Source organism: Lucilia cuprina, chromosome 4 (assembly GCF_022045245.1).
Source record: "Lucilia cuprina isolate Lc7/37 chromosome 4, ASM2204524v1, whole genome shotgun sequence".
NCBI lineage: Eukaryota > Metazoa > Arthropoda > Insecta > Diptera > Calliphoridae > Lucilia > Lucilia cuprina.
Window position 1 is genome coordinate 64291655 of NC_060952.1, and position 15413 is coordinate 64307067.

The 15413-nt window shown below is 28.5% G+C and overlaps 2 protein-coding genes across 2 annotated transcripts in view; one reads left to right on the forward strand and one right to left on the reverse strand.

The window, feature by feature from the left end:
- LOC124419400 overlaps positions 1–10245 on the forward strand; it is a 245153-nt gene extending 234908 nt beyond the window's left edge. The window contains exon 6 of the mRNA XM_046948633.1: positions 6930–10245. Within this exon, the coding sequence (XP_046804589.1) occupies positions 6930–7343 (414 nt within the window). The 3' untranslated portion in view covers positions 7344–10245. The remainder of the gene's footprint in view (positions 1–6929) is intronic.
- A 3676-nt stretch (positions 10246–13921) lies between these two features.
- LOC124419555 lies at positions 13922–15406 on the reverse strand. Its single transcript, XM_046949564.1, has 2 exons — positions 14310–15406; positions 13922–14254 (listed from the first exon to the last, which is right to left on the reverse strand). The coding sequence occupies exon 1, from the start codon at positions 15226–15228 to the stop codon at positions 14329–14331; it is 900 nt and encodes a 299-aa protein (XP_046805520.1). The 5' UTR covers positions 15229–15406; the 3' UTR covers positions 13922–14254; positions 14310–14328.
- Positions 15407–15413: the final 7 nt, after the last annotated feature.

The window sequence follows — 15413 nt, forward strand, 5'->3', positions numbered from 1 at the left end:
AGCTCTTTAGCTTTAACCGTTTAGGCTGTGCGATGATGAATCAGTCAATCAGTCAGTCAGTCAGTCAGTCAGTCAGTAACGTTAGAATTTTATATATATAGATTAATTTTCACCTTCAAGACATTTTCTGAAGGGGAGTTTGTTTGTAAAAATTAGTAGTGTGTCATTTATCGATTTTTGTTGACATAATAGAACATTTAACGTAATTATGAGCCTAAAGGCCGATTTCAACCATTTTCAATATCATTCGCCCTTGAACCAAGAAAAGGCTATGTGCTAAATTTCATCAAATTATCTTGAAAATTGCGGCTTATAGCGTGCAAGATTTACATGGACAGACAGACGGACGGACATAGATAAATTTACTCAGAAAGTGATTCTGAGCCGTTGTTATACCCTCCCCACTATAGTGGTGTAGGGTATAACAACTCTACTAACAAAACAAATTATTTTCGACCAAATAATAGTGACTTACTGTTTGAACATCTATAACAAAAATAAATACTTTTTCTAGTAGAATTGTAAGCACTTTACTCGAGTTCTGGTGATTTTTTTAGTTCATTTGTTAGCAAATATTTTGATGGGATAGAAGTTAATAGATTACAAGTAAGAGTTTTATATTAGGTTGTGGAAAATCTTTAATACCCACTATCAACATGGATATATTGCCAATTTTTATAGATCGATTCTCCTAAAATTTCGTAGAACGATTTTTGTTAATATTGCTTATGTCGCAGTTTTGAGCTAGTAATTAGCGTTATAGTAATTTTGTAAAAGATACGTTATATGGGGGGTAGGGCCAATAATAGAACGATACCGAGGACATTTTTTCTCATACAAAACTTGTTTATGTGAAATTTAAAAACTGTAGTCGTATGTGAGTGTAACAGCCATTATTGTGCCTTGTAGTCATTTTCTTAAGCGAACCTTATATGAGGGTGGGGTCAATTATGGACCGATCCACATAAAATTTGATAAAGAGTTTTTAGCTAGCAGGAATTTCAGGAACTTCTAATTATGCTTCAGAAATATCTAGTAATATTTGAGAAATTTCCAATTGTATTTCAAAATTATATATGATATTTCATAAAACTAGCAAGTTCTGAAATTTCCGAAAATAATTCTAATAATTTCTAAACATAGTTCTGAAATATAATTAGAAAGTTCTGAAATAATAAACATAATTCTGAAATATCTATCTATCAGAATTATGTCTTTTATTTCAGAAATTTCTATTTATATTTCAGAACTTGCTAGTTGTACTTCAGAAATTTCCATTTTTATTTCAGAATTTTCCATTATTATTTAAAAAAATTTAAATTTTACTTAAATATTAATTCCAATTATATTTCAAAAATTTCCAATTCCATTTCAGAATCTTTCAATTGTAGTTCATTTACAACTTCTGAAATAGAAAAGGCTGAAATACAATTGGAAATTTCTGAAATATAATTAGAAATTTCTTATATATAACTGAAAACTTCTGAAATATAATAAGAAATTTCTGAAATATAACTAGAAAGTTCTGAAATATAATTAGAAATTTCTGAAATAAAAAATATAATGAGAATTTTCTGAAATATTAAATATAATTTTAAAATAAAATTGGAATAGAAATTTCTAAAACATAATTAAAAGTTTCTGAAATATAATTTGGGTCGGTACCTATGGACAAAAAAAAGTTGTGTCAGTCAAAAAAAATTATTTTTGGCACGCCTAGAAATACCGCAATCGGTTTATAATACCGATCCAGAATAACTCATTACTAAATTAAGATATCGATATAAAATTTGGTATAAGTATTGCTCATATTCATACAAATATTATTGTAGAAGGTCTTTCTGATCGGTCCATAATTGGTCATAGCTCCCATACAATGTCCCCTCCCGAAAATCACTTAAACGCACATAACTCATTACTATATTAAGATATCCATTATAATATTTGGTAAAATTATTGCTCTTATATATAGAAATATTACCATGAATTTTTTTTTGGATCGGTCCATAATTGCTCATAACTCCCATACAATGTCCCCAAATAGTGATACCCATAAAATATTTGGCATAAATACTATTTTTGTACAGATAAATGTTATCCATCCTTGATCATAGCTCCCATACAAGGTTCCCTCCCAAAAATCAGAAAAAATATAACTTATATAACTCATAATAAAATATTTATATCCATACATTTAGCAAAAATATTGCTCTTATATACATAAATTCACTATAAAATTGTTTTACGATAGGTCCAGAAAATCATTTAGATTCAAAATATTAATTACCAAATAATGATAGAGATACGGAATTTTGAATTTTGTCTTTATATACATAATACATATAAACATATACAATTAAACATAGTCCATTTCTGAAAAATATTTAAACCCAAATTGACAATCAAAGTTTTCGGGATAAAATTTGACATAAATGCGTATTTCTGAAAATCACTGATTACCACATAGTACACTATTAAATGATAATATTTCGATAAAATTCGAAATAAGTATGTTCTGTGTACAGAAGATCATTCTGATAAAATGTTTTCAAATTGACCTTATATTGATCATACTTCTGATTTACAGTCATTAAAATCGTTTCAAAAATCACTCAAACATACTTACTTCATTATAAACACCGATGTCATTTAATTATATGAAATATAGGCTTTTGAAATTCTCACATTATTAACTGTTCTCACAACAAATAATTAATTTGCCAGGAAAAACCGTCGAAAACATTTTATTTTAAAATTAATATAAAACTTTCAATTTTTCAGTTACAAACCCAAATCTTTTCTACTTTCTATCAAAAAACAGGAAAATTTATTATATCCTGCAGCACTATAGTGGTTTAGATTTATCCATCTGACTTGTAATCAAACTAAAATTCGATGTAAATATGATATGTTTCATTTTACCCAAGGACGAAGTTGTTTGAAAATGGATTAAATCGGTCCATTATTACCCTAGGACCCGAATAGAGCTTTGGAGCTCTTAATAATGGCTTCAAGGTCATTAATTCCCTCTTAAACACCACAATTATGATGAAATTCTGCATATCTATATATTATAAAAACATAAATCCCTCCACCAAATTTTAATGGGATCGGTCATAATTGATCTCAGCACCATATATAGTCTCTTTCATAAAATTAGTTTTTCATCAATAAACTGCTCAAATAGTATATGGAAATTAAGACAAAATTCAATATAAATGCTATATTCAAAAATAATCGGCCATTGCCGATTATTCTTTTTTATTAGTTTTAATTATTTCAAGAACTTTTGAAATTCTCACATTATTAACTGTTCTCACAACAAATAATTAATTTGCCAGGAAAAACCGTCGAAAACATTTTATTTTAAAATTAATATAAAACTTTCAATTTTTCAGTTACAAACCCAAATCTTTTCTACTTCCTATCAAAAAACAGGAAAATTTATTATATCCTGCAGCACTATAGTGGTTTAGATTTATCCATCTGACTTGTAATCAAACTAAAATTCGATGTAAATATGATATGTTTCATTTTACCCAAGGACGAAGTTGTTTGAAAATGGATTAAATCGGTCCATTATTACCCTAGCACCCGAATAGGGCTTTGGAGCTCTTAATAATGGCTTCAAGGTCATTAATTCCCTCTTAAACACCACAATTATGATGAAATTCTGCATATCTATATATTATAAAAACATAAATCCCTCCACCAAATTTTAATGGGATCGGTCATAATTGATCTCAGCACCCATATATAGTCTTTCAGAAAATTAGTTTTTTATCAATAAACTGCTCAAATAGTATATGGAAATTAAGACAAAATTCAATATAAATGCTATATTCAAAAATAATCGGCCATTGCCGATTATTCTTTTTTATTAGTTTTAATTATTTCAAGAACTTCTTTAAAAATAATTAACTATTTAAAGGTACTTTGATTTTGTTAATTACATATGGATAATCATCCTACTTATTTAAAATTGTTAAAAGAGAAAAACAAGAAACATGAAGTAGTTGTACCAAAAAAAGACATTTTTGTAAAACTTAGCATAACAATTTTTATAAAATTTTGTTATTAATTAATTGAATTAAATGATCTTCGATCTTGTTTGTAGTTAGAACTATACAGGTATTTTTAAATACCGGTAAAATAAATATTTATGCATAAAAGTGAGCATTTAAATGACAGTGATGACAGTGATGTTGTTTAATCAGAGGTGAGTGATGACAAAGATTTAGGTGAAACATGAATGATTTTAACATTAGCGTGTCATGTGATATGCGAGAATTTAGAATAATTAAACTTATGTAATGTTTCAAGCTATTTGTTTTGTATATTCTTTTGTAAGATATATGAAATATTTTTGAGTAAAATAGTATCATTATCAAGCAAAATTATTAATCTAATATTAATAATCAAAATTTATTCTAGTAACACATAAATTTCAATTGATTAAATTCAATTAATAATGATATTTTTGAACTACGGAATTACTTGTGTTTAAGAAACCATTTAGAATGAGTTTTATAGCACTATTGCTGAAAAAGTCATAAAAATTACATTCACTTTGCGCTATAGTATAGCCACAATTTTTGATTTTGGAGAAGTATCCGAGATATCAAAAGTCGCGTAAGGATTATGACGTTGAATTAAAAAATATTGATATGATATGTTACGGTATTAAAATTGTGGCGTAATATATAAAAAGCGGTATTTCTTTAATCGTAGGGGGTGACTAACTCAACTTTTTTTCGACCCACCCTAGTAGACACTTTAAAACACAAAATATCTATTTTTAATTTAAGTTTTCGATTATTTTAATATTACACTTAGAGTTGTCATCTTCTTTTAAAAAAAAAAAACACTAGCTAATACCCGGTGTGCACCGCTACCCCAACCAAATTAAATACATAATAACCAAAAAATATATTTATTTAGTTACTAAATTATAAAAATTTTCTTAAAAGTTTATTATAATTTCTTTTGATGATAATATATTTCATTTAAATTCTGAAATAATAGATTAATGATCTATTTATTTCTTACTTGCAAAAATTTAATATATACTTTTATTCTTAAAAATAATTCATATTCTTACCCACTTAAAGATTTTGAAAATTTTAACCACAATAGTTTTCAAGATTACCAATATGTAACATATGAGAGATGCCAAGAAAATTATTGTAAGTTCGCCAATTTATATCTATCTATGAAAAATTGGAATTATCTAACAGTTTTCAAGATATAAGAAATTTTTTATTTAATTCATATATGTGGTGTCAAGCCCCCCATTAAGAGTCCGCCCGTTATTTTCTCAATGTTCACATGAATGTCGAAGTTATTCATATAGGATTTGAAGATTCTAGCTCTAATAGATTCTCAGATAAACGAATTTTTCAATTATATTTATATTAGTAGTCCGCCAATTTAATACCCAAAATGTTTATTACATGGATGTTAAAATTATTTGTGCAAAATATTAAGATTATAACGCTAACCAGCCCACTCTTTATCCTAAATAATCATATTAGCACTAAAGTGGCTCCTACAAAATTTGAGGACTCTAACTGTTATGTTATCTCAAGATAAACGAATTTTTGACATGGATTTTAAAGTTATTCATGCAAAATTTTAAGATTCTAACTGTAATAGTTTCTAAGATAAACAAATTTTTGTATATAAATTATATGGGAGGTGCCACGCCCCCTAACGCTAGTCCGCCCATTTTTTATCCTAAATAATCATACTAAAACTAACTTGCCTCCGACAAAATTTCAAGACTCTGTTATATTATTCCAATATAAACAAATTTGTTTATTTAATTAATATGGGAGGTACCGCTCCCCTCATGGGTAGTCCGCCAATTTATTACCCAAAATATTTACATAGATGTTGAAGTTATTCATGCAAAATTTTAAGATTCTAACTGTTATAGAGTGCAATATAAACGAATTTTTGTATTTAATTTATATGGGAGGTAACGCTAGTCCGCCAAATTTTATCCTAAATAATAATTTTGACACTAAAGTGGCTCCGACAATATTTGAGGACTCTATTATCTCAAATATACGATTTTTATATTTTCTTAAAGTGGGCGTGGCTCATCGCCCACTTGAAATTTCAAAATAAAAGCCTATTACCTATTTCAGACATACAGGAATTCGCTGTGAAAATTTCAAGAAAATCGGTTAAGCCATTTAGTAGTCTATAGCGTTCAAATATACAAAGAAACACACATTAATTTTTTATAAGATAGATAGATAGATAGATACATACATACATACATACATACATACATACATACATACATACATACATACATACATACATACATACATACATACATACATACATACATACATACATACATACATACATACATACATACATACATACATACATACATATATACATACATACATACATACATACATACATACATACATACATACATACATACATACATACATACATACATGCATACATACATTTTCTGTTGTTTCATTCTTTTTTTCAATTTAACTAAAATATTAATACAATTTTTTCCTAAACTTCTGCTTATTTGTTAAGCTTGCATTGTAAATAACGGTTTGTATGGTGTCGTTTCAGACCAACATTTTGAAAAACGGTATTTTAGAAAATTTTGTTTTTGTTAATTTAAATTACCAGGCCACAATAATATACATTTAAGTTTTACAAATTTTAACATTTTTAAATCATTTTATTTTTAAAACGGAATCAACCCTATTTAAAAGTAATTAATAAAAGAAACATATTGAACACATATAAATTTTATTCAAATTGAATATAGTAATTCAACAGCTGTCCGTTTTTACATAAATTTAATTAAAAAATTAAATAAGTTAATAAGTAAACTTGAAATAAGTTATTAATTAATTTAAATAACTATTTTTATTACTTTTTAGAGTGTTACACCACACGTTTACTCGAGTTCCATAGCCCAGTGCACACTTCCTCGACATACAAACCAGCATTTGTGGACAAACTACAATAATATATTAACAGGTGTAGGACACCTGCAGCCAATTACAACAATGCATCAACAAACACTGCCAACAACATCCAATATGAATCAAATTCCAACGCATTCAGAGCAGCAGAATTCTTCCACCGCTGTTAATGCAATCCAAGCAGCTAATATGTCATCAATGACTAGTAGGACACATAATTTTCAGCCAGGAATACAACAAATACATCGAGCCAGAGTTTGTGTAGACATGGGTAGCAGTGGTATTCATACTATGGAGCCTGCATGCCTGTCAGACGAAGAAGTAACAGCCCAAACTCCGCTTATGATGAAACGCGAAAGTACAGTATGACTATAGGATTCTCACAGGGTTACCGACACAGCCCTGTGACATCATATTAGACTAGGTATTGACACTAATTGCGAAAATGTACACACCGAACCACCAGATTATGTATAAATTAAAACAATCTTCAGATAATTATATTAAATATAACTCAGGATTTGTTTATGTTTACAAAGAAGAAAATGAAGTGTCAAATTATATTCATAATAAAGGAATAACAACCATTATCATGTAAAATGATTGTAAGTTTCAAGAAGTGTAGTCAAAATTTTTAGTTTCTTAACTGTAATGTGTAAAAGTGTATTGATCTAGCAGAATCAGGGATGGAATCCAAAAATATATACCTTGAAATAATCGACTTTTTTTACTCACATTGCATAGTAATAAAATTGTTTCCAATCTTTCTGTTAGGTCATGCTTACGGCAATTTTGAAAGTAATATGTGAAATGTGATTATTCAGTAAATTTATGAAGAATGGAGTGGTCTAAAATTTGGTTCCAGTTTAGTCATTTTTACGCGATTCAGAATAAGACATAAGCAATTATAATAAATTTGAATTGAGTTAAAATTATTTAATGTTACCACAGTTATTGTCATTTTGTTAAAACTAATTTCTAATTTTTAGCTGGAGACCTTACCCTAGAAGCACCCTCAGCGATTACTAGTTTAATGCGATATAGTTATCTAGTTTTCATGTATCTTTCAAACATAATTATTATTACATATTTTTATCATTATTATTGTTATTATTATTATTATTATTATTATTCGACATTTTCCAAAACCCGGTTTTCAAAAAGTTGAAATTTGTCATTTTGACAATCTTAAGTAAACTAGCAAAACTAGCGTATTCTAAAATCGTTCAGTTTTTAAGTCTATGTAGATCTCATAGACAATCCAACGGCGACACGAAATAATTCTCAATGAAATAACGCCCAATTAATAATTGGGTTCATATAGAATTTTCATATGATAATGAACCTTATATTGGAGATGGCAAATTATACAACGATTCGGAAAAAGTTCTGTTTAATGAAAAAAATCGATGAAATGAAATAAATGAAAAAATATGAAATATATACACACAAAACATATTCAATTAAATGCGTTCAGGTGATTTTCGCGTCTATCATATTTTCATAGAGTGATTCATATAAAAACAAAATATATTTGTTAAGAATTTTATCAAGAAAGCTTTATTTTACATAAAAATATTTGCATTTAAGTGATTTTTTAAAGTGGTCCATATATAGGAGCTATGACCAATTGTGGATCTAAACAAACCTACGTTTGCATTCTATACCTTATTTAAAGATACAAAATTATGGTTTGATACCTACAGTTAATCACAAAAATAAGTATACAGAAAAATAAGTATACAGAAATGATTTAAGGTGAAGTTAAATAAGTGCAAAAATTACGTCACTAAAGTAAGTATACAGATCATTTCAATATATATTTGGTTTAATTATATTAACAAAATTTATGAAAATTTTATGTGTTCGAATATAATTACTTTATAATGAAAATATTTTTTACACAATAACTGGAAAAAATACGAAATCTTGAAATTTGGGCCGATTGGCTTCGGAAATAAATAGTAAAACAGTTTTTCTCACTTCTACGAAATTTTTTATTATTGAATACCGGATCCAAAACTCCGGGGGTTTAAGTAGCAAAATGGCCTTAAATGAAAATAATGCTAGTATAATTAATATTTGGGTCAATTACCAAAAATTTAAATTTATCAGAACTAAAAGTGAATTTTTTTGGAAGTTATTGTTAAAATATATATTTTTTATACAGGAATTATAATCAAACAGATTAAATTTTCCTAAATTTTGTTACTTAATATCATTAAACCAAATATATATTAAAATGATTTCTATACTTACTTTTGTGTCGTAGAACCTTAACAAACAAAAATACTTTTGCTTCCTTTAATGTTATAAATCAAACGTCAAATCTATTTTAAACGTTCTGCCCCTTATAAAATTATATTATTTTCTATTTAATTGCATTTATTTTTCTGATTTTATTTTTTATATGTCTTTAACTATTTTTGACCACAGACTGAACCGAGTAATAACACAATTATAAATCTTATAATGATAAACATTATATTTTTTGTAAAATTTCTCAAAACTAAAAAAATCTTATATTTAAATTAAGTTGTGTTTTGTTACTAACGATCGAAGGAAATTTCATATAAATTTAAAAGTTATAAACGTTAGGAGTTAACGTGTAAAATTATAGAAGTTAATTTTAACGTTAATAAAAGTGTTACCAATTCAAAAATAAAAATACAAATATGAATGTTTTTATGTCAAATAATAAAAAATATTTCATAATAAAAGTTAAATTGAAGAAAATTACAAAATAAAAAAACTTTTTAAGGAATATTAAATAATTTCAAGATTAAGCTGATTTTTTCTGTGGGGTAATGCCTAGACAGGTAATGTTCGCTTAGGGAAAACTTTATTGAAATTGTAGTGATTTATTCAATTTCGTAGTTTTAAAAATAAAATGTTTTCGCAATTATTAGATAAATAATAAAAATTCAATTAAGATGAGAAACATAATGACCTCAACTATCTGAATGTAGACTTTAAAAATCAATTAGTTTGTTTAAAAATTTGTAAAATGTCATTTTTTCGAAACAACTTTTTCGGCTATGCTATTCTTGTATTGCGATATATTATGACTCCTTAAGGCCCAACTATTATGTACATAAGTGCATTTAAACAATTTAGCTCCATTTGCATATTTATGTGACACACGTGAATAAAATACATATTTCATAATATTTTATGAAAATAAATTAATTTCCTTTTTATACCCACCATCAATAAAGATGGGGTGTATATTGATTTTGTCATTCCGTGTGTTACACATCAAAATATTGCTCTAAGACCTCATAAAGTATATATATTCTGGGACCTCGTAAGATTCTAAGACGATCTAGCCATGTCCGTCCGTCTGTCTGTTGTTGACACGATAGCGTCCACAAAATAAGAGATATTGAGATGAAATTTTCCCAAAATATATTCTATTGATCAGAAATGTTTGGTATTCAAAATGGGCAAAATCGGTCAACGATTTCACATAGCCCCCATACAAATATAACCCCGGAATATTGTATAAATAGCTTCAAATATTCACAAATTCGTTGTTTATGAAGCAAATACCACCAAATTTCGCATAGGTTTTTTGATGTCTGCAAAATAATTCTGCATTATGGCGCGCATAGGACTATAATTGGTCCTACCCCCATATAAGGTCCCCTTTAGAAAATGACTAAATAGCTGATTACTGGCTTAAAAATGGGAATATAGCGATGAAATTCGACACACATATGTTTCATGCAAGCCAATATCTCTCAACCAAATTTTATGTATATCGGTCCATAATTGACCCTACACCCAATATTAGGTCCCCTTCAGAAAATGAGTTTAACGCTCATTACTCTTTTAAAAATAAAAGTATAGCGATGAAATTTGACATAAGTAAGTTTCTTACTACCCAAAACCTCTCTATGAAATTTTATGTGGATCGGTCCATAATTTACCCTACCCCGCGTATAAGGTCCCTTTAGAAAATGAGTTTAACGCTCATTACTATCTTAAAAATAAAAGTATAGCGATGAAATTTGACATAAGTAAGTTTCTTACTAGCCGAAAGCTCTCTGTGAAATTTTTTGTGGGTCGGTCCATAATTGACCCTTCCCCCCATATAAGGTCCCCTTCAGAAAATGACTTTAACGCTCATTACTCGCTTAAAAATACAACTAAAGCGATGAAATTTGACACAAGTAAGTTTCTTACTAGTCAAAACCTCTCTATAAAATTTTATGTATATCGGTCCATAATTGACCCTACCCCCCATATAACGCCCCCTTCAGAAAATTACTTTAACCCTCATTACTCGCTTAAAAATACTAGTATAGCGATGAAATTTGACGTAAGTAAGTTTTTTACTAGCCAAAACCTCTCTATGAAATTTTATGTGGATCGGTCCATAATTGACCCTACCCCCATATAAGGTCCCCTTCAGAAAATGACTTTAACGCTCATTACTGGCTTAAACAAACGAATATAGCGATGAAATTTGATATAAGTAAGTGTCTTACCAGCCAAAAAATCTTTATCAAATTTTATGTAGATTGGTCCATAATTGACCCTACCCCTCATATAAAGTCCCTCCATAAAATTACTAAATCGCTCATTACTGGCTTAAAAGTACGACTATAGTGGTGAAATTTAACAGAAGTATGTTTTTTACTAGCCAAAATCTCTTTACCAAATTTCCCAGAAATGTTTTATACTAGCCAATATCTCCCTACCAAGTTTTATGTAGATCGGTCCATAGTTGACCCTACCCCCCATAAAAAGTCTTCCCATAAACTTTCTTTAATGCTCATTACTGGCTTAAAAATAGGATTATAACAATGAAATTACACAGAAGTAAGATTTATACAAGTCAAAATTTACCAAATTTTATGTGGATCGGTCCATAATTGACCCTTCCCTCCATATAAGGCCCCCCTTCAGAAAACGACTTTAACGTTATGGGCGTAAAAATACGAATATAGCGAAGAAATTTGACATAAGTATGTATCTTAGGAACCAAAACCTTTCCACCAAATTGTATGTGGATCGGTCTATAATTGACCCTCATATAAGGCCCCTTCAGAAAATGACTTTAAAGCTCACTACTGGCTTAAAAATACTAGTAGATTTATGAAATTCGACATAAACAAGTTTCGTGTAAGCTTATATCTCTATCTCTTCTATAGCAACCGAAATCTCTCTATCAATTTTTATGAGGATCAGTCCATAATAACACCACCCCATATAAATTCCGCCCCAGAAAATGACGCGAAAAATACGAATACCGCAATGCAACTCGACATAAAACAATTTTGATTTAAAATCTCTCTACCATATTGTATGACTTTAATGCTCCTTAATGGCTTCAAAATACAAGTAGATCAATGAAATTTTAAACAAATAAGGAACTGAAATCTTCCTACAGACTTTTATGAGAATTGGTCCATATATGTATGTATGTATGTATGTATGTATGTATGTATGTATGTATGTATGTATGTATGTATGTATGTATGTATGTATGTATGTATGTATGTATGTATGTATGTATAAATACCTCTACTCCCTATAAAAATTAGCACTGTCAATAGTAAAACCCCCATTAATGGACCTCTTTCAAATGTTACTTTGATATTCTCATTAATATCGATATATAATAATAAAATATTCAAAATATCAAAGTTCATTTATATATCAGTGATTTGATGGTGGGTACAAAAGATTCGGCATAGCCGAATATAACACTCTTACTTGTTTCTTTTCATTTTTTTCTTTAATTTGTGTACAATAAACAAACAACTGATTCCGTACGGAATGTGCTTAAGCAAATAAAATTTGCTGAAACTCTCTTAAGTACATTTTAGTTTGTCACATAGGTTAGGTTAGGCCACAATCGAGCCTGTTGTGCGCTATTTATCATGAGAAAAAAAGGAACTGAATGAATTATTTTCAGTGTTCAGAAACTCAGTTACCTTTATGTAATTCCTAAGAATCTTCTAATCAGTGTTAGTCAGGAATGTAATAAGATTTTCGTGGTTCTACCCACTGTATCATTATCCCAAGAGGTCTTTTGGAATTCTCTCACCCATATTTTTAGTTCAGCTTTTGTTGCGTCGAATGGTTTTTTTCAGGGTCAGATTAACTGCTTCGAGCTCCCTTCCCTTTAAAGCTATTACATTCTCTCTTTCGTTACCGACTACTCCCGAGTGGGCAGGTACCCATATGATGTGAACCTTACCTATGGGAGAGTATTCAGTTAAAACTTTCTTACAATCCAATACGGTCTTAGATTTAGTACTATCTCCTGATATCACCCTAATTGCCTTTTGGTTGTCTGTAAATATATTAAGCGCTGTGGCGCCCACATTTATTCTATTTCTATTTATTCTAATCCAATTTACGCATTCCGTTATTGCTCGTACTTCTGCCTGGAAGCTTGTGTTATGATTTGGTAAATCAGCAAAATCGGTCCATAAATAACGGAGATATGAGCAAAAATCCGAGACAACCTCTGAAAAGTTCATCAAAAATTGAGTTTTTTTTATTCATGCTCAAACAGAAATTGCAAAAAACAAAATATATAATAATACGGTAAATTTTGTTATTGTACTCTTGTTTATAAAAACAAGACAGAGCGTGAGCAGCAGAGCAAGAGTAGCATAGCGAGAGCAGCACTAGTGTGTTGTTATTGGCTAGCAGTGTTGCCAGAAAAATTTTGTCTCATGTCCCTAATCTTAAGCTCGAAGTCCCCAAAAAATCCCCAATTTTAAATTGAAATCCTCAAATTTGTCCCCAAAATATTTACATACATGAAAAAGTTATATTATGTCTTCAATAATAAATAACATTATTAGGCTTATCACAGAATTCCATTCCTTTAGATAGTGGTTTATAATTATAATTTTGTTATTTCGATCGAATGGAATTCTGTGACAATCCTGTATATTAATTTCTTGTAATAGTAGTAGTTTTTTGGCTACATTTTTACATTTATTTTTCTTGCTTTAAATAGTTTACCAAAAAGTACGAATTTGGGTTTGAATGAGTTTGAATTGACAGAAAACCTATAATTTAATTATAATTTTTTTTATAATTGTTTTCTTTTGAAAACAAAACTGTATATATATGGAAAAATACCACATTTAATACAACTCTACGACACCGATTGTTAATTGAACAAATATAATTTTTTTTATGACGGTTAAGCAAAAAATTGCAAATATTTTATTGGTCATCTCTACATCAAAATTAAATATATAATGTAAAAATCCCTTAAATGAGATCATCTTGAAATATATTTCCTGAAACTAAACAAATTAAATTAAACAATTGAAAGCGTTTATATTAAAAGAACAAACTTACTTAAAGCCATTTCAGAATGTCAATATGCCTCAAGTTCATCGTCGTTTTCTTCAATTGGTTGTTGTTTATACATATTATCTGAATTAAACCTTTTTACCATAGATTCAGGAACTTCAAATTTATAGAAACATATATTGTAATTGTTTAAATAAGATTTGATTCGTATTAATGATTCCAACATTTCATACTGCATTTTATTTCTGAGTTTAGTTTTAGTTGTATTCATGCACGAAAAAATTCGCTCTACAAATGCGTTGCTTATCGGTATGACTAAAAGATGAAAAACAGCAGTAGCAAGTTCACGAAAATAGTAATTTCCAGCATTATCTTCGTATTCGTAAACAATTGCCCAAAACCCAAAAATGTCCTTAGGTATATTGTTGTTTGTGTGTTTTGGTTGGTTTTCATATGTACTTATTGCAATTTCATCATCCATCGAATTTTTCAAAATGCCATATACGGATTCAAATTTGTTTTCAATATTTTTAAACTGTAAATTTCTAAAATGTTCCAATTTTTTTATATTTTCAGGAAATCTCTTAATCATTTCCTTTGCCAATATTTTTAAGTAACGAAAGCAGTTTTTTTTAAATTCAATAACGTCCGATAGCGGGAGAGATTTCAATTCTTCTGAACATTCTATTCCAAATTCAATATCGTCAACATCTAAATAACAATCTTCATTATTTATTATAATGTACTTTTTTATCGGCACAGTTTTCAATAAATTCAGGTTTAATAATTTGGAACAAATTGACATAAAAAGCAACACTAAGTGCTCATAACCGGAATACAAGTCAATGTTTTCTCCTTGAAATAATAAATTGACAGAATTCACTTCACTTAATATTGGATATAAAAATAATAAATACAATTTATTTGTGTTGTTCTGTAATTCAAATGATATATGTTGTGCCATTTTCTCGTTATCATTAGTTGCTTTAATGTTGAAATGATATTGCAACTCAAGCCACTGCTCCAATACCCTTTTAACTGCTTTTCCATATGATAGCCATCTTGTATTTGAAATTTGTACTAGTTTGTAAAACTTATTTGAGTCTACACCCAAATTAATTAAATCAAAAATTTTTTTATACTTAAGTG

Coding starts and splice junctions, on each gene's coding strand:
- LOC124419555 (XM_046949564.1), bottom strand. CDS start 15,228: ATGGCACAACATATATCATTTGAATTACAGAACAACACAAATAAATTG.